Consider the following 15553-nt stretch of genomic DNA (forward strand, 5'->3'; position numbering starts at 1 on the left):
TATGGTTAAAACACATTAGAAAAAGCTTGCAATAAATGCCCTGTGAACAGAATTGTTACTAAGTGTATTGGGTTTGCACAGCAAAGTTTTGGTAGCGGGGGGGCTACAGGGGTGGCTTCTGTGAGAAGCTGCTAGAAGCTTCCCCCATGTCCAATAGAGCCAATGCCAGCCAGCTCCAAGACAGACCTGCTGCTGGCCAAAGCTGAGCCAATCAGCAATGGTAGTAGCACCTCTGTGATAACATATTTAAGAAGGGGAAAAAAACCTGCTGTGCAACAGCAGCCAGAAGAGAGGAGTGAGAATATGTGAGAGCAACAACTCTGCAGACACCAAGGTCAGTGAAGAAGGAGGGGGAGGAGGTGCTCCAGGTACCAGAACAGAGATTCCCCTGCAGCCCGTGGTGAAGACCATGCTGAAGCAGGCTGTCCCCCTGCATCCCATGGAGGCCCACAGTGGAGCAGATACCCACCTGCAGCCCATGGAGGACCCCATGCCGGAGCAGGTGGGTGCACCCAAAGGAGCCTGTGACCCCGTGGAGAGCCTGTGCTGGAGCAGGCTCCTCACAGGACCTGTGACCCTGTGGAGAGGAGCCCACACTGGAGCAGATTTGCTGGTAGGACTTGTGACCCCACGGGGGACCCACGCTGGAACAGTCTGTTCCTGAAGGACTGCACCCCATGGAAAGGACCCATGCTGGAGCAGTTCATGAAGAACTGCAGCCTGTGGGAAGGACCCACGTTGGAGAAATTCGTGGGGGACTGTCTCCCATGGGTGGGACCCCATGCTGGAGCAGGGAAAGAGTGTGAGGAGTCCTCCTTCTGAGGAGGAAGGAGCAGCAGAGATGATAAGGTGTGATGAACTGACCGCAACCCCCATTCCCCATCCCCCTGCACTGCTCGAGGGCAGGAGGTAGAGAAAATTGGGAGTGAAGTTGAGCCTGGGAAGAAGGGAGAGAGGTGTGGGGGAAAGGTGTTTTAAGATTTGGTTTTATTTCTCATTATCCTACTCTGATTTGACTGGTAATAAATTAAACTAATTTCCCCAAGTCGAGTCTCTTTTGCCTGTGATGGTAATTGGTGAGTGATCTCTCCCTGTCCTTATCTTGACCCACAAGCCTTTTGTCATATTTTCTCTCCCCCTGTCCAGTTGAGGAGGGGGAGTGATAGAGTGGCTTGGTGGGCTCCTGGCGTCCAGCTAAGGTCAGCCCACCACTCTGAGCTAAGGCTGGGGCTCTACACATTAATATTAGTTCAAGCAATATGAAGTTTACATTAAAAACTCATAAGCAGTGAAAGATGACATCTCTCACTAGTTTCTCATATGGTGCTTTACTGTTTGTTAAATAACAAAAATTTTACAAGGCCATTTCTAGTATGAAGCTTGTTCTGAGCTTAAGGATTGAGAAATATATGTACTGTAGGATGCCTTCTGCAGAGGGTCTAAGCTGAATAAAACAAATAACACGATCATTGAGGCTTTTTTTACACTCGAGAGTTTAACTATGTTCATGTAGCTAAAGTAATATAACTGAATGAGCAAGGACAATGGTTGGCTGGTTAGAATGTGTTTATGGGAATGGAAATAAATTATAGTACTATAAGCTGTATTTATAGCAATGTAACTGCAATAGGGTTGTACAGAGGAACTGCATTGCCAGAAGAAAAAATCACATCCCTCACTGGAATAATCATTTTGTACTTCTATGTGGAGGCCAGGCCTAAATTAATTCCAGTTGAATTTCTGAGTACTTAAACGAGAAAGCTGCTTCAGTAAAGGCTTGCTTTGGCTCTGAGACGATTTAACACCTAGAGGTGTTGAACATCTGCATCTTCGCTGAAGTCTCTGCTTTTTGAAGGTTCTGTAAGCCATCACAGTCCTGTGTTTTTCTTGGCTCTAAATCTCATTGAAGTCAGTGGGAAAATGCTTGGGTGGCTGCAGGACTGGAACCTCTTGAGACCTTTGTTAGCCTGGTATATCTTGTTTTCTGACAAATCAGGTACACAATCGTTAGGAAGCAGTTTATCCTGAGTGCAGAAAAATGTGCCAAAGTGTGATCTTATGTGACAATCATCACAGTTGTGAGCTGGGACACAAAACCAAGTTTTGTTCTGTTCAGTAGTTTTATTTTGGCTTTTTGCTTCCATAGCCTGCGCATAACTAACATATGATTACAAGCCCAAGGAAAGCACCACCACCTGTCTCTGGGGGCTCAAACAATCCGTTTATTCTCCCCGAATATGAGTTTAAATACATGTGAGAGGAATGGCCTGTCTAAAAGGCTGTTCCCACGAGAGCTTCACTAATACTTCTCAGAGTATACTGATCTGGGGACACTGAAGAGAGGGCAGCACAGAGATCCCAATATGTGCTGAAGATGTGAATTTAGATAGAAAGAAGACAATTAGACATTTCCTTTTTTTTTGGGGGGGGGGGGGGAATAGTGTAAAGGGTTAAACAGACCCAGCATAATAAAGAAATAGTTCTGCTGAGTGGAGGACTAAAATAAGTTTGTTCAGTTCCTAAACCGAGTGAGTAGTGTTTCTAATAAAAACTACTGGTTTATTTTAATTGGAAGTAAATATTCCATTTTCAGACATTTTGTTTTTTAATCTTTGGTTCACATCTCTTTTAAATGCTTTCCTCTGAAGTGGCAGCACAGGCTTATCAGATTCCATTATTATTTCCAACATATTACCATTTGATTTTGGTTTGGCAGATAGATTTTATATTAATGCTTTTCAAATGGAGGTGGCATCAGATTTTGGTGGCAAATTTTTTTCTGTAAGGGGACTTTTTATTACTGGGATCACAGAATAATTTTACTTTATATGATTTTTATCTTTGCTTTCCCCTCTCTGATAATATTCATCTTAGTAGTGAGACCACTACTGGATTCAGTGGGCTCTGGATCAGACCCTGAATTTGCTTGCAGTCATTACAGGATCTGGTTTGAGACTATTTCTAACCTGCATCTTCATGAACCTTTTCATTTTAGTTCCATCTCACAAGAACTACAGTATATTTTTTTCTCATTAATTTCCATTTAATGTCACCACAGCTGCTGCCACAGATATCACATAATGAAGAAGAAGGAAGAGAAACACACTTTCATAGGGTTTCTGCACATAGGAGCATAGAGTAATTATGTGGGGGGATGACCTGTGCAGACTACCTGGTCCACCCCCCACTCAAAGCAGAACCAACTTTGAAGTTAAGTCCAGCTTCAAAGTTAGATTACGTTGCTGAGGGCCTTATCCAGTTGAGTTTTTAATATCTTCACTGATAGAAATTCTGTAACTTCTCTAGCCCCTGTTCCTGTCCTCAATATGAAGAACTTTTTTTTTTAATATGTACGTGGAATTTCCCTGCTTTGCTGCAGCTTTTAAATTGGATTGAGATAGTTTTTAAATTTGAACATGGAGTAATTCCTGAATTCTAGAAAGATTTTTCTTCTCTTAGAATAAAAGTCCACACTTGAAGATAATCCTATATAACAATAGTCAAACAAACCTATACACAGAAATTCTGGAGGCAGCAGAGGTGTGGCAAGCAGTCAATCTAAAAGAATAAGACTGAAGTACTTCTTTTGGTAGTAGAAGAAAGAAGTCATGGTTACAAACACAATGTCTAGAAGATAGTTTTTGGTAAGAACAGGCCCTTAGTTAACTTCTTGGGGGCTTTTTTGGTGGGTTTTTTTTGCACCACAGGACAAAATTCACCACATATGACTGCACTGAGATAAAACATTTCCTTATTTTGGAATATTTCCCTATTTAAAATTGTGATATTTTATGCCATTACAGATTAATTAGATTTAAATACCCCGGTCTTTAGGGAAAATACTCCAAGATGAGGTGATACAGATACTGCCTATTCCAAATGTCTGAAAAATAACTAAAAGAGAAAAATCACAAAATGTTGAATTTACACAGTGATGGGATTTAATTCTGGCTTGACTGAGGCTATCAAGAGTTGTGTTGCTAAATCTGTTGTCAGCTGTAATAAACACTCTTTCTGCTTCAATTTACGTGAACATTTGCAGCTGTTGAAGAAACAGGCATCTTTACTTCTTAGTCAAAAAATACATAACAGAAGTCCTTGAGAGAGAAAAAGAAAAAAAAAACATTTGTGGTTTTATTTTGTAATCTACATGGAAGTTGTATTCATGTAATTTAGAAAGATCCACTGAATCAATTTTCAGCAATGTACAATACATACCAAAATTTATTAAGAGGACTGTGCCATCCTGCCTTTGTCTGCTTAACTCACTACAGACATGAACACACAACGTGTTATTTAAATGTGTAGGTTGACACATACAATTTATAGGATTTAGAAGTAGAAAGAACATGAATTAATTATACAACAGAAAGCTTTCAGCGTGCTGCAGAGTTAAATGTTTTTAATGCAAAATGAAGACACACACATTAACCTTAAAAAAATCAAAGGGACTTGGTGGGTACTTTTAGATAACTGAGCAGACCATCATGCCCATTTGTCCTGCTCTCAACAGTGAGTTTAGTGAACATCTCACTAGGTGGTAGGGAAAGCACATGTGGGCTGAGCTGGAGGACTAGGACAGTATGTTTGTATGTCCATTTTCTGATGAAGCAGATTCAGGTAATCCATGTAGTGAAGCTACCCTTTAGTGTGACCGTGGCTCTTTCAAATTTGATTTGAACTCACCTTGGCAGAGAGGTAGAGCTGTCAAATAAGATTGCCACAACTGTTATAAATATGGGGGGTTGATGAGAGGAAGGAGTCCAAACCATACAGAGCCTTTGCTGAAACTAACAAACAGGAACGTACAGAAGTACTACTGAGCCTTGAGTAAACCCCAGAAACAGATGCAGAGAAAACTGGGCTTTTCTAGTTCTGGTGTTCAAAGAGCAACTTTTTTTTTTTTTTAAGCATAAGTACAGACATTGTGAAATATTACTCTAAAGTGAATATAATGCAGTCTTGATATTCTTTTTATGAAGGTTGAAATATGGATGTGCCAATTTAGCAAAGTAAGCTTTCAAAATGGGCATGACACTTTTTTTTTAGCTGCACACTTCAAAAGCCATCAAAATAGCTGTTACCTTCTGTCCTGGAAAGTGTCAGGAACCTATAAATAAACATAAAATAATACAGGAGCAAGAAAAGAATCTTATGCCAGCAGTTAATGTTGTTGTTATTAATTCTGTTGTTTCTTTTTTTTTCTTTTTACAGTGTATCCTATTCAGTGCATGTCTCTGAGGATTACCCAGGTACAGTGCAACATTCTTGTCCATGACACTTGTATGCATGTTACTGCAATTTGCAATATTCAGATGAGAATATTTGAAAGGGTGTTAATGTCTTCCAGGTGCATCCTTGTGCTAATCATTTTCCATTAGTTAGATTATTTTCACAGTCATTTCTCCTTTTCAGGCATTATTTATCAACTGGGTCAGGGTGAGAAAACCTGGTTCACAAGGAGCTTGTGATACTTTCCGTGTCTGGAGCCAACAGTGATAGGAGATGCACAGATACTTCAGGTGGCACAGAGGTCAGCAGAAGCAGGAGAGGGAAGGGTGAGGGCAGACAGGCACTGTGCAAGTAAAGGTACATGGTAGTACTGTTGGTTTGCACCACATTGTGTATTTTGCACCTGGGAATATTTAATAGTGTAAGTACCGTGAATGATATGAAACACTCTGGCCTTTTTTGATCATTATCCGTAACATCTCTGTAATATTTCTAAAAGAAATATTTCTTGTTTCTTTTAGAATCTCTTAAGAAGTGAGGCTTTGATCTTCTTCACTGATAAGCAGGAGTAGACTATGTCTGTTCAAAACACCAGAGTGTTTGAAGCAGATGCAGAGAGAAATCAGCGTCAGCAGTGATGCTAAATATAATGGATCATGTGAAAGAATGCTCACAACCTTTGTGAGAGATATTTTTTTCACCAGTAAAAACTGGAGGAAAAACTGCTACTACTAATAATCTATTCAACATGTAGTAAGCAGAGAAACTGAGATTCATAAAACACAGTCATACTAGTGATAAATTGATTCACTGATTACTCCATTGACCTGACAATGAAAGGAGGGACAAATAGTTGAAAAAAATCTGCATCATATTTTATTAATGGCTTGTTTTACTAAACGTCAGTAATGGATTTATTCATTTCAGGGATTAAGCTAATATGAAGGCACTGAACTTGATCTCTATGAACCCCTAAACTAAATGGCAAGCTGGAGCACTGAACCACCAGTTACTCCCACAGCACATAAGATCTCATCTCCTGGCAAACTCTTCTGTCTGACGGACCTCAAACTTCCCTTACGGATGCTGTTTGCAGCATGCCCTGATGGCCTACAAGCCTGAGTGACTTTGGTGGTTCTAAAACCTAATGAATATTCTCTGCCATCATCCCCTATATTTTAAAGCCAGATAGAATTTGAACATTTTACACTGTAGCTAACTTGGTGTGGGGGGGGTAAACCAGCTGTGCATGTTTACTGATTAAAAATCTAACCATTCAAGTCTTTGGAAGAGCTGATTTCATTCATATCTCAAGCTTTTGCAGTATGTATGTTTGCTTTGTGATGAAGAGGTGTTTAGTGTGTTAGGAAGGATAATGACTGCCATTTTACAGCTTTGATCCTAAAAATACTCGCTTTGACTTGGTGAGCCAGATTCTTTGTCTCCTCTCTTTGTGCTAAATCTCCAGCTTAACATTACTGCTGACTGTGGCTATTTCTTCTCTGGCATGTATTTTAAGGGATGTTTCAGGGACATGTCAGGGTGTGATGGTGTCAAGCCTGGGAAGTTCTGTGCTGGTATGCTCCTCAACTGGAAGATGATCTTCAAGTATTGCTGCTAGTTGCTAGAGTTCAGAGCAGCATATGCTCATCAAATTAAATTTCTCACGGGATAAGTCTTTACAGATCAAGGTTTAAGTCCATTAGTGTGTAGCTATATCAAAGTTGTATCCTTTGGAGATTAAGACTGTGTAATACACACTGGATCAAATTTGGAAATCTGTGAGAAGGCTGTCAGAGTTGATCATCAGATAAATTGCTAATGTATGCAATAAATATATGAAAATAGAAAAGATTAAGTTACCATACAAATGATGTTCATTCAGCCGAAAGTGATATCACCACAAGTAAATTTTAGATATTATAAGAAGAGCTTTGGGTACTGCATATACTCTAGCTCCATGCATTGCTGTTATGTATGCAGTGTCACCGCTTTGTCACTGATAACAGTGTGTAGCTATTGCTGAATTGCTTCATAAAGCATCAGAAGATTACAAATAGCTGAGCATTAAATCATACCTATGGGAACTGTAATATGATGTGACAACTTTCAATAATGGAAGGTGTTTGAATGTTTCATAATTATGAGTGAAAGCTAAAAATATGCTCACAAAGGCACATTGAAGTACTTAATAGGAATAGTGTTGAGACAGTAATGTCTCAAAGTTATATATACATTGCTGAAATTGTGAAAATATCACTGAAAATTTTAGAGGCAGGTAGTATCAGTTCCAGCAAAATATCTTTGTAACCATTTTCTCATAACATTGACACAACTGGGGGAAAATAATGCTCCTAAGGAGCAGTTATAGAATATAATATCAGTGAGTAGACTAAAGTTCCATTAATATGAGTGGATCATGACTCCTGTGAGAACCATTACAGCAGCAAGCATTTTGCTAATGAATATATGTTCTGAGTGATACGTGTTGGCTGCCATAAACTTGTAGAACCACTGTAGTCTTTTATCCCAGTGATTTGTGGGTTACACACGTGTTAACAGAAACATCCTTTTCTTAGACCTTGTTAGATTGGAGCAGAGACAGAGAAAACTGGTTTGGCATCGAGTGGTTTGTTGCATCCCTCCACTAGGTCCAGGCAGACTCCACTTAAGAGGAGAGGTGTTCCTGGGTGTAGCGTGTTAGAAACTGGATGCTGAAGAAAGCAAACCAAACCCAGTATCTTAATTTCCAGTTTCATTAGACTGATGGAAGGAAAGGAAAAAAAAAAAACAATGGTTGTCAAATAGAAAAGGAAAACAAAAACTTGGCAGTGAAAAGTATATTATCTAGCTGCCAAGAAAGAATGACAAACAATGGAAATAAAAATATAATTAAAATTCATATATGTATATCTTGATAATTGTATATTCTGTACAGCACATATTGTTGTTTTTCCTACTTTTCATACAGAAATAAGTTTTAGCACATGGATTTCCTTTCTCCCATACATATATATGGTATATTTAGAGTGAAATGCTGACCTCGGTTATTTCAGCTCGTTCGACTCTATACCAGTAAGTTACACTCCCAAACCTGGGAAAGGAATGGGCATGTGTTGTATACCCAGAGCCATCCAGCATGGTGAGGCTGACACTGAAATGATGGCAGCAAGGTGGAACATGCAAATAGAGGCAAGGCAGGGGTTCATGGAGAGGGTGAGATGCAGCTGGAGGCATAGTTTACAGCCTGTCCTGCTGACAGACAAAAGTGGGAGAAGGAGTGAATGCTGGCAGATGGCTGGAGGGACCCCGTTTTATTCGCACAATGCTGTGGCTCTAAAACACATCCTTGTGCCAAGCATGTAGCCGAGCAGACACAAACTGAGCAGATGGAGCAGGTTGCTGTGCCCACTGGAGTGCGGTGCTCAGGGAAAAGTGGTGTCAGCCTCCTGCAGAGATTGCCTGCTTGCAATATATGTTTGTTGAGCTGAGCGCAGATTACTCAGATTACCTTATGGGACAGCGCAGGAGTGGAAGTAGGTGAAGGTGTGGGATAGTGTCAGACTCAGTAGATCTGTGTGAATGTGGCAGAAAGGCTGTTTCACAGGTGGCAGGCTGGGAAAGCCCCATGCACCTGTCTGTGTGTAGCAGCACAGCTGCTAGTCTGCAAAGGCAGCATAGCACACCTGTGTGAGAAAGGGGCGGCAGTGCCAGGGCTTTGTCTTGATACAGGCTTCTAAGAATCACCGTAATACAAATAATAATATTGCTGAATTTACTGAACAATTAATATTAACATTTTTAACATTTTACTGGAAGCACTGTGGTCAAAGGCTTTGAGATTGCAGCAGTATGCAAAAAAAAATTATGTGTGAGTTCACGCACTTTGCTGATGTGGGACTGGAGTGTTTGAAATTATGATAGATCAAGTCCTTGTTTCAGTTCTCTTATTTGTCTCTTTATCTGCGATTATCTTAATTGTCAGCCTTTCTGCTCTAGAGCGTACATTTCGATTCAGCCCAGATCAGTAGAAAACAAAATCTTATTACTTTCATAGGCAGTTCAGCAATTAATGCAAAATAAGCTTCTGCAGATACTACATAAAAACTTGCTGCTCCTTGTTTGTTGTTACTAAACATTTGGCTGGAAATTAAAAAAAAAGAAAAAAATCACAGCCTAATCTCCACATTTTGTAAGAAAGTTTGGAATAGACTTTCCATATTCATATCCATACCTAACATTTTTGTTAAGTGGGAGGAAAGATTATTTTTTTTCCTGAATTAGGCACAAGAAACGTTATCCACTGATTAGAAGATACTTCAAACATCCTTTATGTGACTAGACAAAATGAGGAACAGGTATTTTGCATAATGGGCTGTTAACACCCAGGTCTGAATGCAGCCTTCACTCTGCACACCAGACCTAGCTTGAGTTTTAGTGTCAGGCATGACAAAAAGCATAGAACAAGTCTTCATTTTGGAAAAGGTTGGCTCAAACCCCCATAAGCCTTGTGGGACAGTTCAGAGCAGCGCTTGGTGTGATTCCTGAAAGCCATGACATCGGACTCCAGGGATTTGCTTTTATAAAATTTGGGTCCAAATCTTCCATCCTTTTGGTATTTTTCTTTTCGTTAGCAATCTCAGCAGAAAAAAACACACCAGGAAGATGATAGTGGTGGGCTTCCCTAACCACATGGGAAGCAGTTCCTTATGGTACAAGGGTGGGATGGGCAACATCAGAAGGGACTGGCAGAGCACAATTGGACTTCACCATGCAAGGTGTTTTTCTTTTGTAGATAACACTTATGTTTCCAGTTCTGATAACGATGAAGATGTGTTAGTTACAACAGAGCCAATTCCAGTAATTTTCCACCAAATCGCTACAGGTAATCTTATGTCCCGAGTGTTTTATCAAGTTCATATTTTGTGAGGAAAGACAAGACATTGCCTGTACTTAAAGGGAGATATGTTAATGTGTGTACAGTTTGCTATTTTCTCACGGTCTTGCTGTAGTAAGTTGTCCTACATTTCAGAAAAGAAGAAATTAAAATATTTCTTTTGGGGATCAACATGATTGTGTAGGCTGAATGTATTTTATTCTTTTAATGTCTTGCAGTCTGTGCTGAAGCAATTCTCCTTGAATACAGTTAGAGGTGCTTAATACTTCCCAATTATAAGTTTTCATGCCACTTGCTTAAAACTTCACTAAATCTTCACCATTGGGGATGAAACAGTCTACAACTACCGTTGCCTCTGGTGAATTATTTCAGGAAATTTCAAACAAAATGGTTCAGCTGTTTCACTAAATGAGACTATAGAATTTTATTTTTTTTCCCCAGTGATTTTGGGAACCTCTTCATTTGAAATTATTTACATACTTTCAAAAAGTATTTGATACATGAAAGGTCATGCTTTTCAGACATCTAGGCTCATTTATACAATATATAATTGTCGTGGTTTAACCCCAGTCGGCAACCAAGCACCACACAGCTGCTCGCTCACCCTCACCCTCCCCCTGTGGGATGGGGGAGAGAATCAGAAGGGCAAAAGTAAGAAAACTCGTGGGTTGAGATAAGAACAGTTTAATAATTGAAATAAAATAAAATAATAATAATAACAATAATAATAATTTAAAAAATTGTAATGAAAAGGAAAACAACAAAAAAGAGAGAGAGGAACAAAACCCAGGAAAAACAAGTGATGCAACTGCTCACCACCCACCAACCGACGCCCAGCCCGTCCCCAAGCAGCAATTGCCATCCCCCCGCCAACTCCCCTCAGTTTATATACTGAGCATGATGTCATATGGAATGGAATAGCCCTTTGGCCAGTCTGGGTCAGCTGTCCTGGCTGTGCCCCCTCCCAGCTTCTTGTGCACCTGGCAGAGCATGGGAAGCTGAAAAGTCCTTGCCTAGTGTAAGCACTACTTAGCAACAACTAAAACATCAGTGTGTTATCAACATTATTCTCATCCTAAATCCAAAGCACAGCCCTATACCAGCTAGTAGGAAGAAAGTTAACTCTATCCCAGCCAAAACCAGGACAATAATCAATATTTGTGTGTACTCCATAGAGATTTTTTAGATTCTAGCAGCCAAATTCCCTGATGATTTCAGGCTGCAGGAGAAACTGCATAGAGCAGTTTTAATTCTGGCAATTTTTCAGATAGGAACACTTGACTTTTCAGACTTTTTATTATTATTACAATATTTTATGGCTTTTTTGTGTAACACAGAATTACTTTGAATTCCACTGGGAAACCAATATGATCTTCAGTCTCTGATCTCATTTATATTGATGTAAATAAAAAATAATTTTATCGAAGTCAGTGGAGTGGCACCAAAACAAAAACTGGCCATTATACTCAGAAGTTTAAGACAAATTTTACTTGCAAATATTTCTGTAATTTAAAAAGAAATAAAGCCTGTCATTTAAAATAGAATAAAACCCTATATTTTGTATAGAAGATGAACTGATTTAATTTTGCTGAGGGATTTTGATTTTTTGTTCTTTTATAAAGTATACAAAATTAATGAATGACACTGAAGTGTAAATTACAGATTGGGAGAAACAAATCTCCTAGATGGATCAGCTGAGTTTCATTTCACAGTTAAAAATATGAGTCTTCTGAGATGGTGGGGCTTCTTAATTTTAGACTGTTGCACTGTAAACTCTGGTGCTTTTCATATCTGTAATTTTTTGTTCCTTATTTGCTCTACTACTCCAAGTATTTCAAGTCTGCATATGCAAAATTATTTCACATATGTTCACTATTTTCCTGTTTCTTTTAAGAATTAAGAAAAACCAGTGATGTCAACTATTGCTTATCCATAAAATCAAAATTACAGAGGGAGAATGGAGAGGTATGTATTTCTTGTATGTATATTTTAACAAGTTATTTTAAGAAACAACAGAAAATAATAAAATATTAATATTTACTATAGATTTCCTGTCAAATCTATGCTTACCCAAACTGTAGGTTTGCACATTTCATAAGGTGAGTGTAGTTCTCTGGGTTTCATATGTGGATTAACCAGTGAATCACTTGGGACAGGGATGCTCCCATCCTAGGAGATATGGTTTTGACATTTATTTTATTTTTTGTTCAGCAGTGGCATAGACCCTATCTGCCCTAAAAATACAGCTTTCCTGGAGAAGTAGATCATGATGCCATTACCTTTTAACCTAGTCTTGCACGTAGGACCACATCCCATTTATTAGCTCATTGCTTCTTCATGTGGCCTACAGCAGTCCCGCTGGAGTCTCTGGACCTCTGCACGACACTATTCACCATAAGTAGTGTCTGGAGTATTAAGGCCTTCCAGTCACAGTTGTATTTGTGCTGTACCTCTAGCATGGGTCCCTGACCAGTCTCACTGAGACATTAACTCAAGAAAGAAGCAGCACTAACGTAAGGTATACAGGGGTTGACAGTGTTATGGGCTCAAAGAAAGTACCACATAGGCTCCCACCCCAAGCAAGAAATCTAGCACTGTATCAAGAATTCAAGTGCTTGACTTCTTAAAGACTTCCTTTGGTAAGGGTGGTTGCTTTGTTTGGAATACTTATTTCTTGACTATTGCTTTTTAGACTCCGATCTGTATTTGATCCTGGAAAAGGCAGATAAGCATGTTCAGATATGATAATGGGTATGGTTGGGTTTTTTTGTAGATGAAACCTGATTTGATGTAAAAAGCTGCACTGGAAATGGTTTGCTTCTGCTGCCTCATAATTGTATTCAGTGCTCTGTAAACATTAGAAATTCAAGTGCAGTAAGAATTTACTCTTTTGATTAAAAGCCTGAGATACAGTGAGCTTCTATGGGACAGAGTTTGAGCTTTTATTTATTTATTTTTTCAGTTGAAGGAGGTACGTAAGTATGAAAGTACTGAAAAAAGCCATTAAATAAAAGACTGACCGTTTCTGTTGTTTAGACAGTTAGAGGTTTTGGTTAGGATAGGATGGGTTTGTCACTACTGTAGTGTGAGAGTTTCATTTCTCTTTGGTTTGCGTTGAATTTTTGTTCAGTTGAGTTCTCTTTTAACACAGACTTCCCCTTGAGCTAAGGTTATTATAAAACAAAGATGACTGAAGTCACTTTGTTTCTTTTCAGTAAAGTAGAAGCAGAAATTATTTTTATGCCTTGTCTTAAAAAATTGCCATAAATTGGCTGAAATACAATTTTTGTTCTATGTATACATACAGTGAATAGAGCAGGAATTTAGAGACAAAGGTAAGGAAACAGGATTAGAATGTCTGACCATAGAAATTGGTGATAAGAGTATAGTTGACATTTATGAATATATGGGATTCAGGGGTAACTTCTAATCTTTGATTCATACATATGATTTCTATTCCATTATGGCAGTTCTGTGAAGGACATAAATAAAAAATATGCAATAAATACATCATGTTCAGGTTGAAGTGAAAAATTATGATTTTATCAGGTATTCTTTATGGGATCCTTGTCAGCATAGGGCCTAGAAATAATAAATGGATTGTGGGAAACAAGAATTAATATCTTCAAGAAATTACATAATTATAAGTAAAGGTTCCATTGGTAGGAAGCAGCTCATGCTGAGTTGCACTCTGTACCATGATCAGTTCTATTTACTTGAGTGCAATTATTCACAGAGCAGCCTATTTAGAGCAGGTTTTACTTGGGTAAGCATATTACTTTTTAATCCTTAATTTTCAAAGTCTTAGAACAGAGCTAGTCAGAAAATTAAGTTTGAACTTTTCTGGCAACAGTTGGTACTTCTGTGAAAAATAATTATTAAGCAGCAGTGTGTCAGAGAGTTTTTCACAGAAAGGAAGTTAAGAGATCCCATGCTCAGGCTTGAATTATTTCCTTAAACTATTAGAATTGATTTACCAGAATAAAGTAAAGTAAATTTTTTTAGGTCAATTAAACGTCAAATGAATTAAGTCCAGAACCTCTCTTGGTGGGTAAATTATTGTTTGTTTAGCAGAAGCACAGTGTGAAGTATCCCTTCATGGTCTACTGAATTCTCCAGTTCCATAAAATACCACACTGTGTCTGTACCCAGACAAAGTATTATTTCTCCAACATATATTCAGGGTATTTTTATGTACCTAGTTAGTGGGTGCTTGTTTTGTCTGAGATCTCTTAATAAAGGGTGCTTAGAGCTTATTTGTAAAAACATAATTACAGTAGTTATAATTAGAACTATAAATGCAAGATAAACATATCGCTTGTATCATTGTTAACTTTCCTTTTCCATTAAGGAGTCACAGCACAACAGCACAGTTGAAGACGACTCTGAAGGAGATAATGATTCTGAGGAATTTTATTATGGAGGACAGGTAATGGAGGATATTTTTGCACAATTTTCAAGAAATTAATATTTGAAAGCTTCTGTGGTTCATTCTATTATAAATTTATGATAATAATTAATTTCTTATGTTTATTCAACATAGAATAGAATGCCATGTGTATATATATGTAGTTTTTTATAGTAGAAGTATTGAATATGTTCTACTGTATAAATATATAAAATTTAAAATAAGATGAGTTTGTTTACATTTGTAAAGCTGTAAGAATAGAAAAAACAAGTGCTCTTCAGGACATTTGAAAATAGAAGCCAGTTGCTTACTTCCAGGAAACAGATATTCACTCTTTAAAGCATATCCCATTATTGATACAAATGGGAAGTCAGGCTGGATCCAAATCTGTTTCCTTCTGGAGGACTGCCATTTTGTAAAGTCAAGAGCACTGGAATTTAATGGTAAAAAGGTTATTACAAAACAATTTTGATCTAGGCAATAATGCATTCTTTTTCTGAGCTCTACAGTTAAATTCACCTTGAAAAATGCTGCAGATTTTTAGATGAATGTACTGCTCTGTGTCTTTACTTCTTGTTCCCTCAGCAGAATTAGTTATTATTACATTCTTTTATGTATTGGGAAATAAAATCTCTTCATATCTTTTCCTTTTGCAATGTCAATAGAGCACTTCACGCTGCTTTATCTCTTCATTCAGATTTTTCTTATCTTTTTAGTCTATTGCCCCAAAGGAATCATTCCTCACTTATGTTATTAGAACTGTTTATTTTGATGAACATTTTAATGAACTGCAGTCGATGTTTATGAAAGTTGTCGCTGTTTATGAAAGTTGTCACTGCCTCAGCCTTGAGGCTGAAGCCATCCGTGCCCTGGGTGTGTAGAGCTGAGGCTGCAGGAGTGTGCCAGCAGTGCCAACCGGTTTGAGTCAGTGCAGAGAGCATGGGATGCTGAAGAGCAGGACATCGCCGAGACTCTTCTCTTGCAGAGCCAACAGCGTGGTGGGGTTTGAACACAAA

The 15553-nt window shown here is 38.4% G+C and overlaps 1 protein-coding gene across 3 annotated transcripts in view; it reads left to right on the forward strand.

Moving 5' to 3' along the window:
* Positions 1-15553, forward strand: part of LOC148055436 (protein mono-ADP-ribosyltransferase PARP8-like) — a 161187-nt gene that overhangs the window by 78301 nt on the left and 67333 nt on the right. For all 3 annotated transcript variants that reach the window (XR_015705363.1, XM_087760400.1, XM_087760401.1), the window contains exons 3-6: positions 5215-5252; positions 10028-10117; positions 12024-12094; positions 14481-14558. Coding sequence is in view for 2 of the 3 variants with exons in the window: in XM_087760400.1 (XP_087616526.1) it covers positions 5215-5252; positions 10028-10117; positions 12024-12094; positions 14481-14558 (277 nt within the window). In the remaining variant the exon portion in view is untranslated. The remainder of the gene's footprint in view (positions 1-5214; positions 5253-10027; positions 10118-12023; positions 12095-14480; positions 14559-15553) is intronic.

The sequence above is a fragment of the Nipponia nippon genome, unplaced genomic scaffold (assembly GCF_047370975.1).
Source record: "Nipponia nippon isolate SJK-2023a ecotype South Korea unplaced genomic scaffold, ASM4737097v1 scaffold_22, whole genome shotgun sequence".
Classification (NCBI taxonomy): Eukaryota; Metazoa; Chordata; class Aves; order Pelecaniformes; family Threskiornithidae; genus Nipponia; species Nipponia nippon.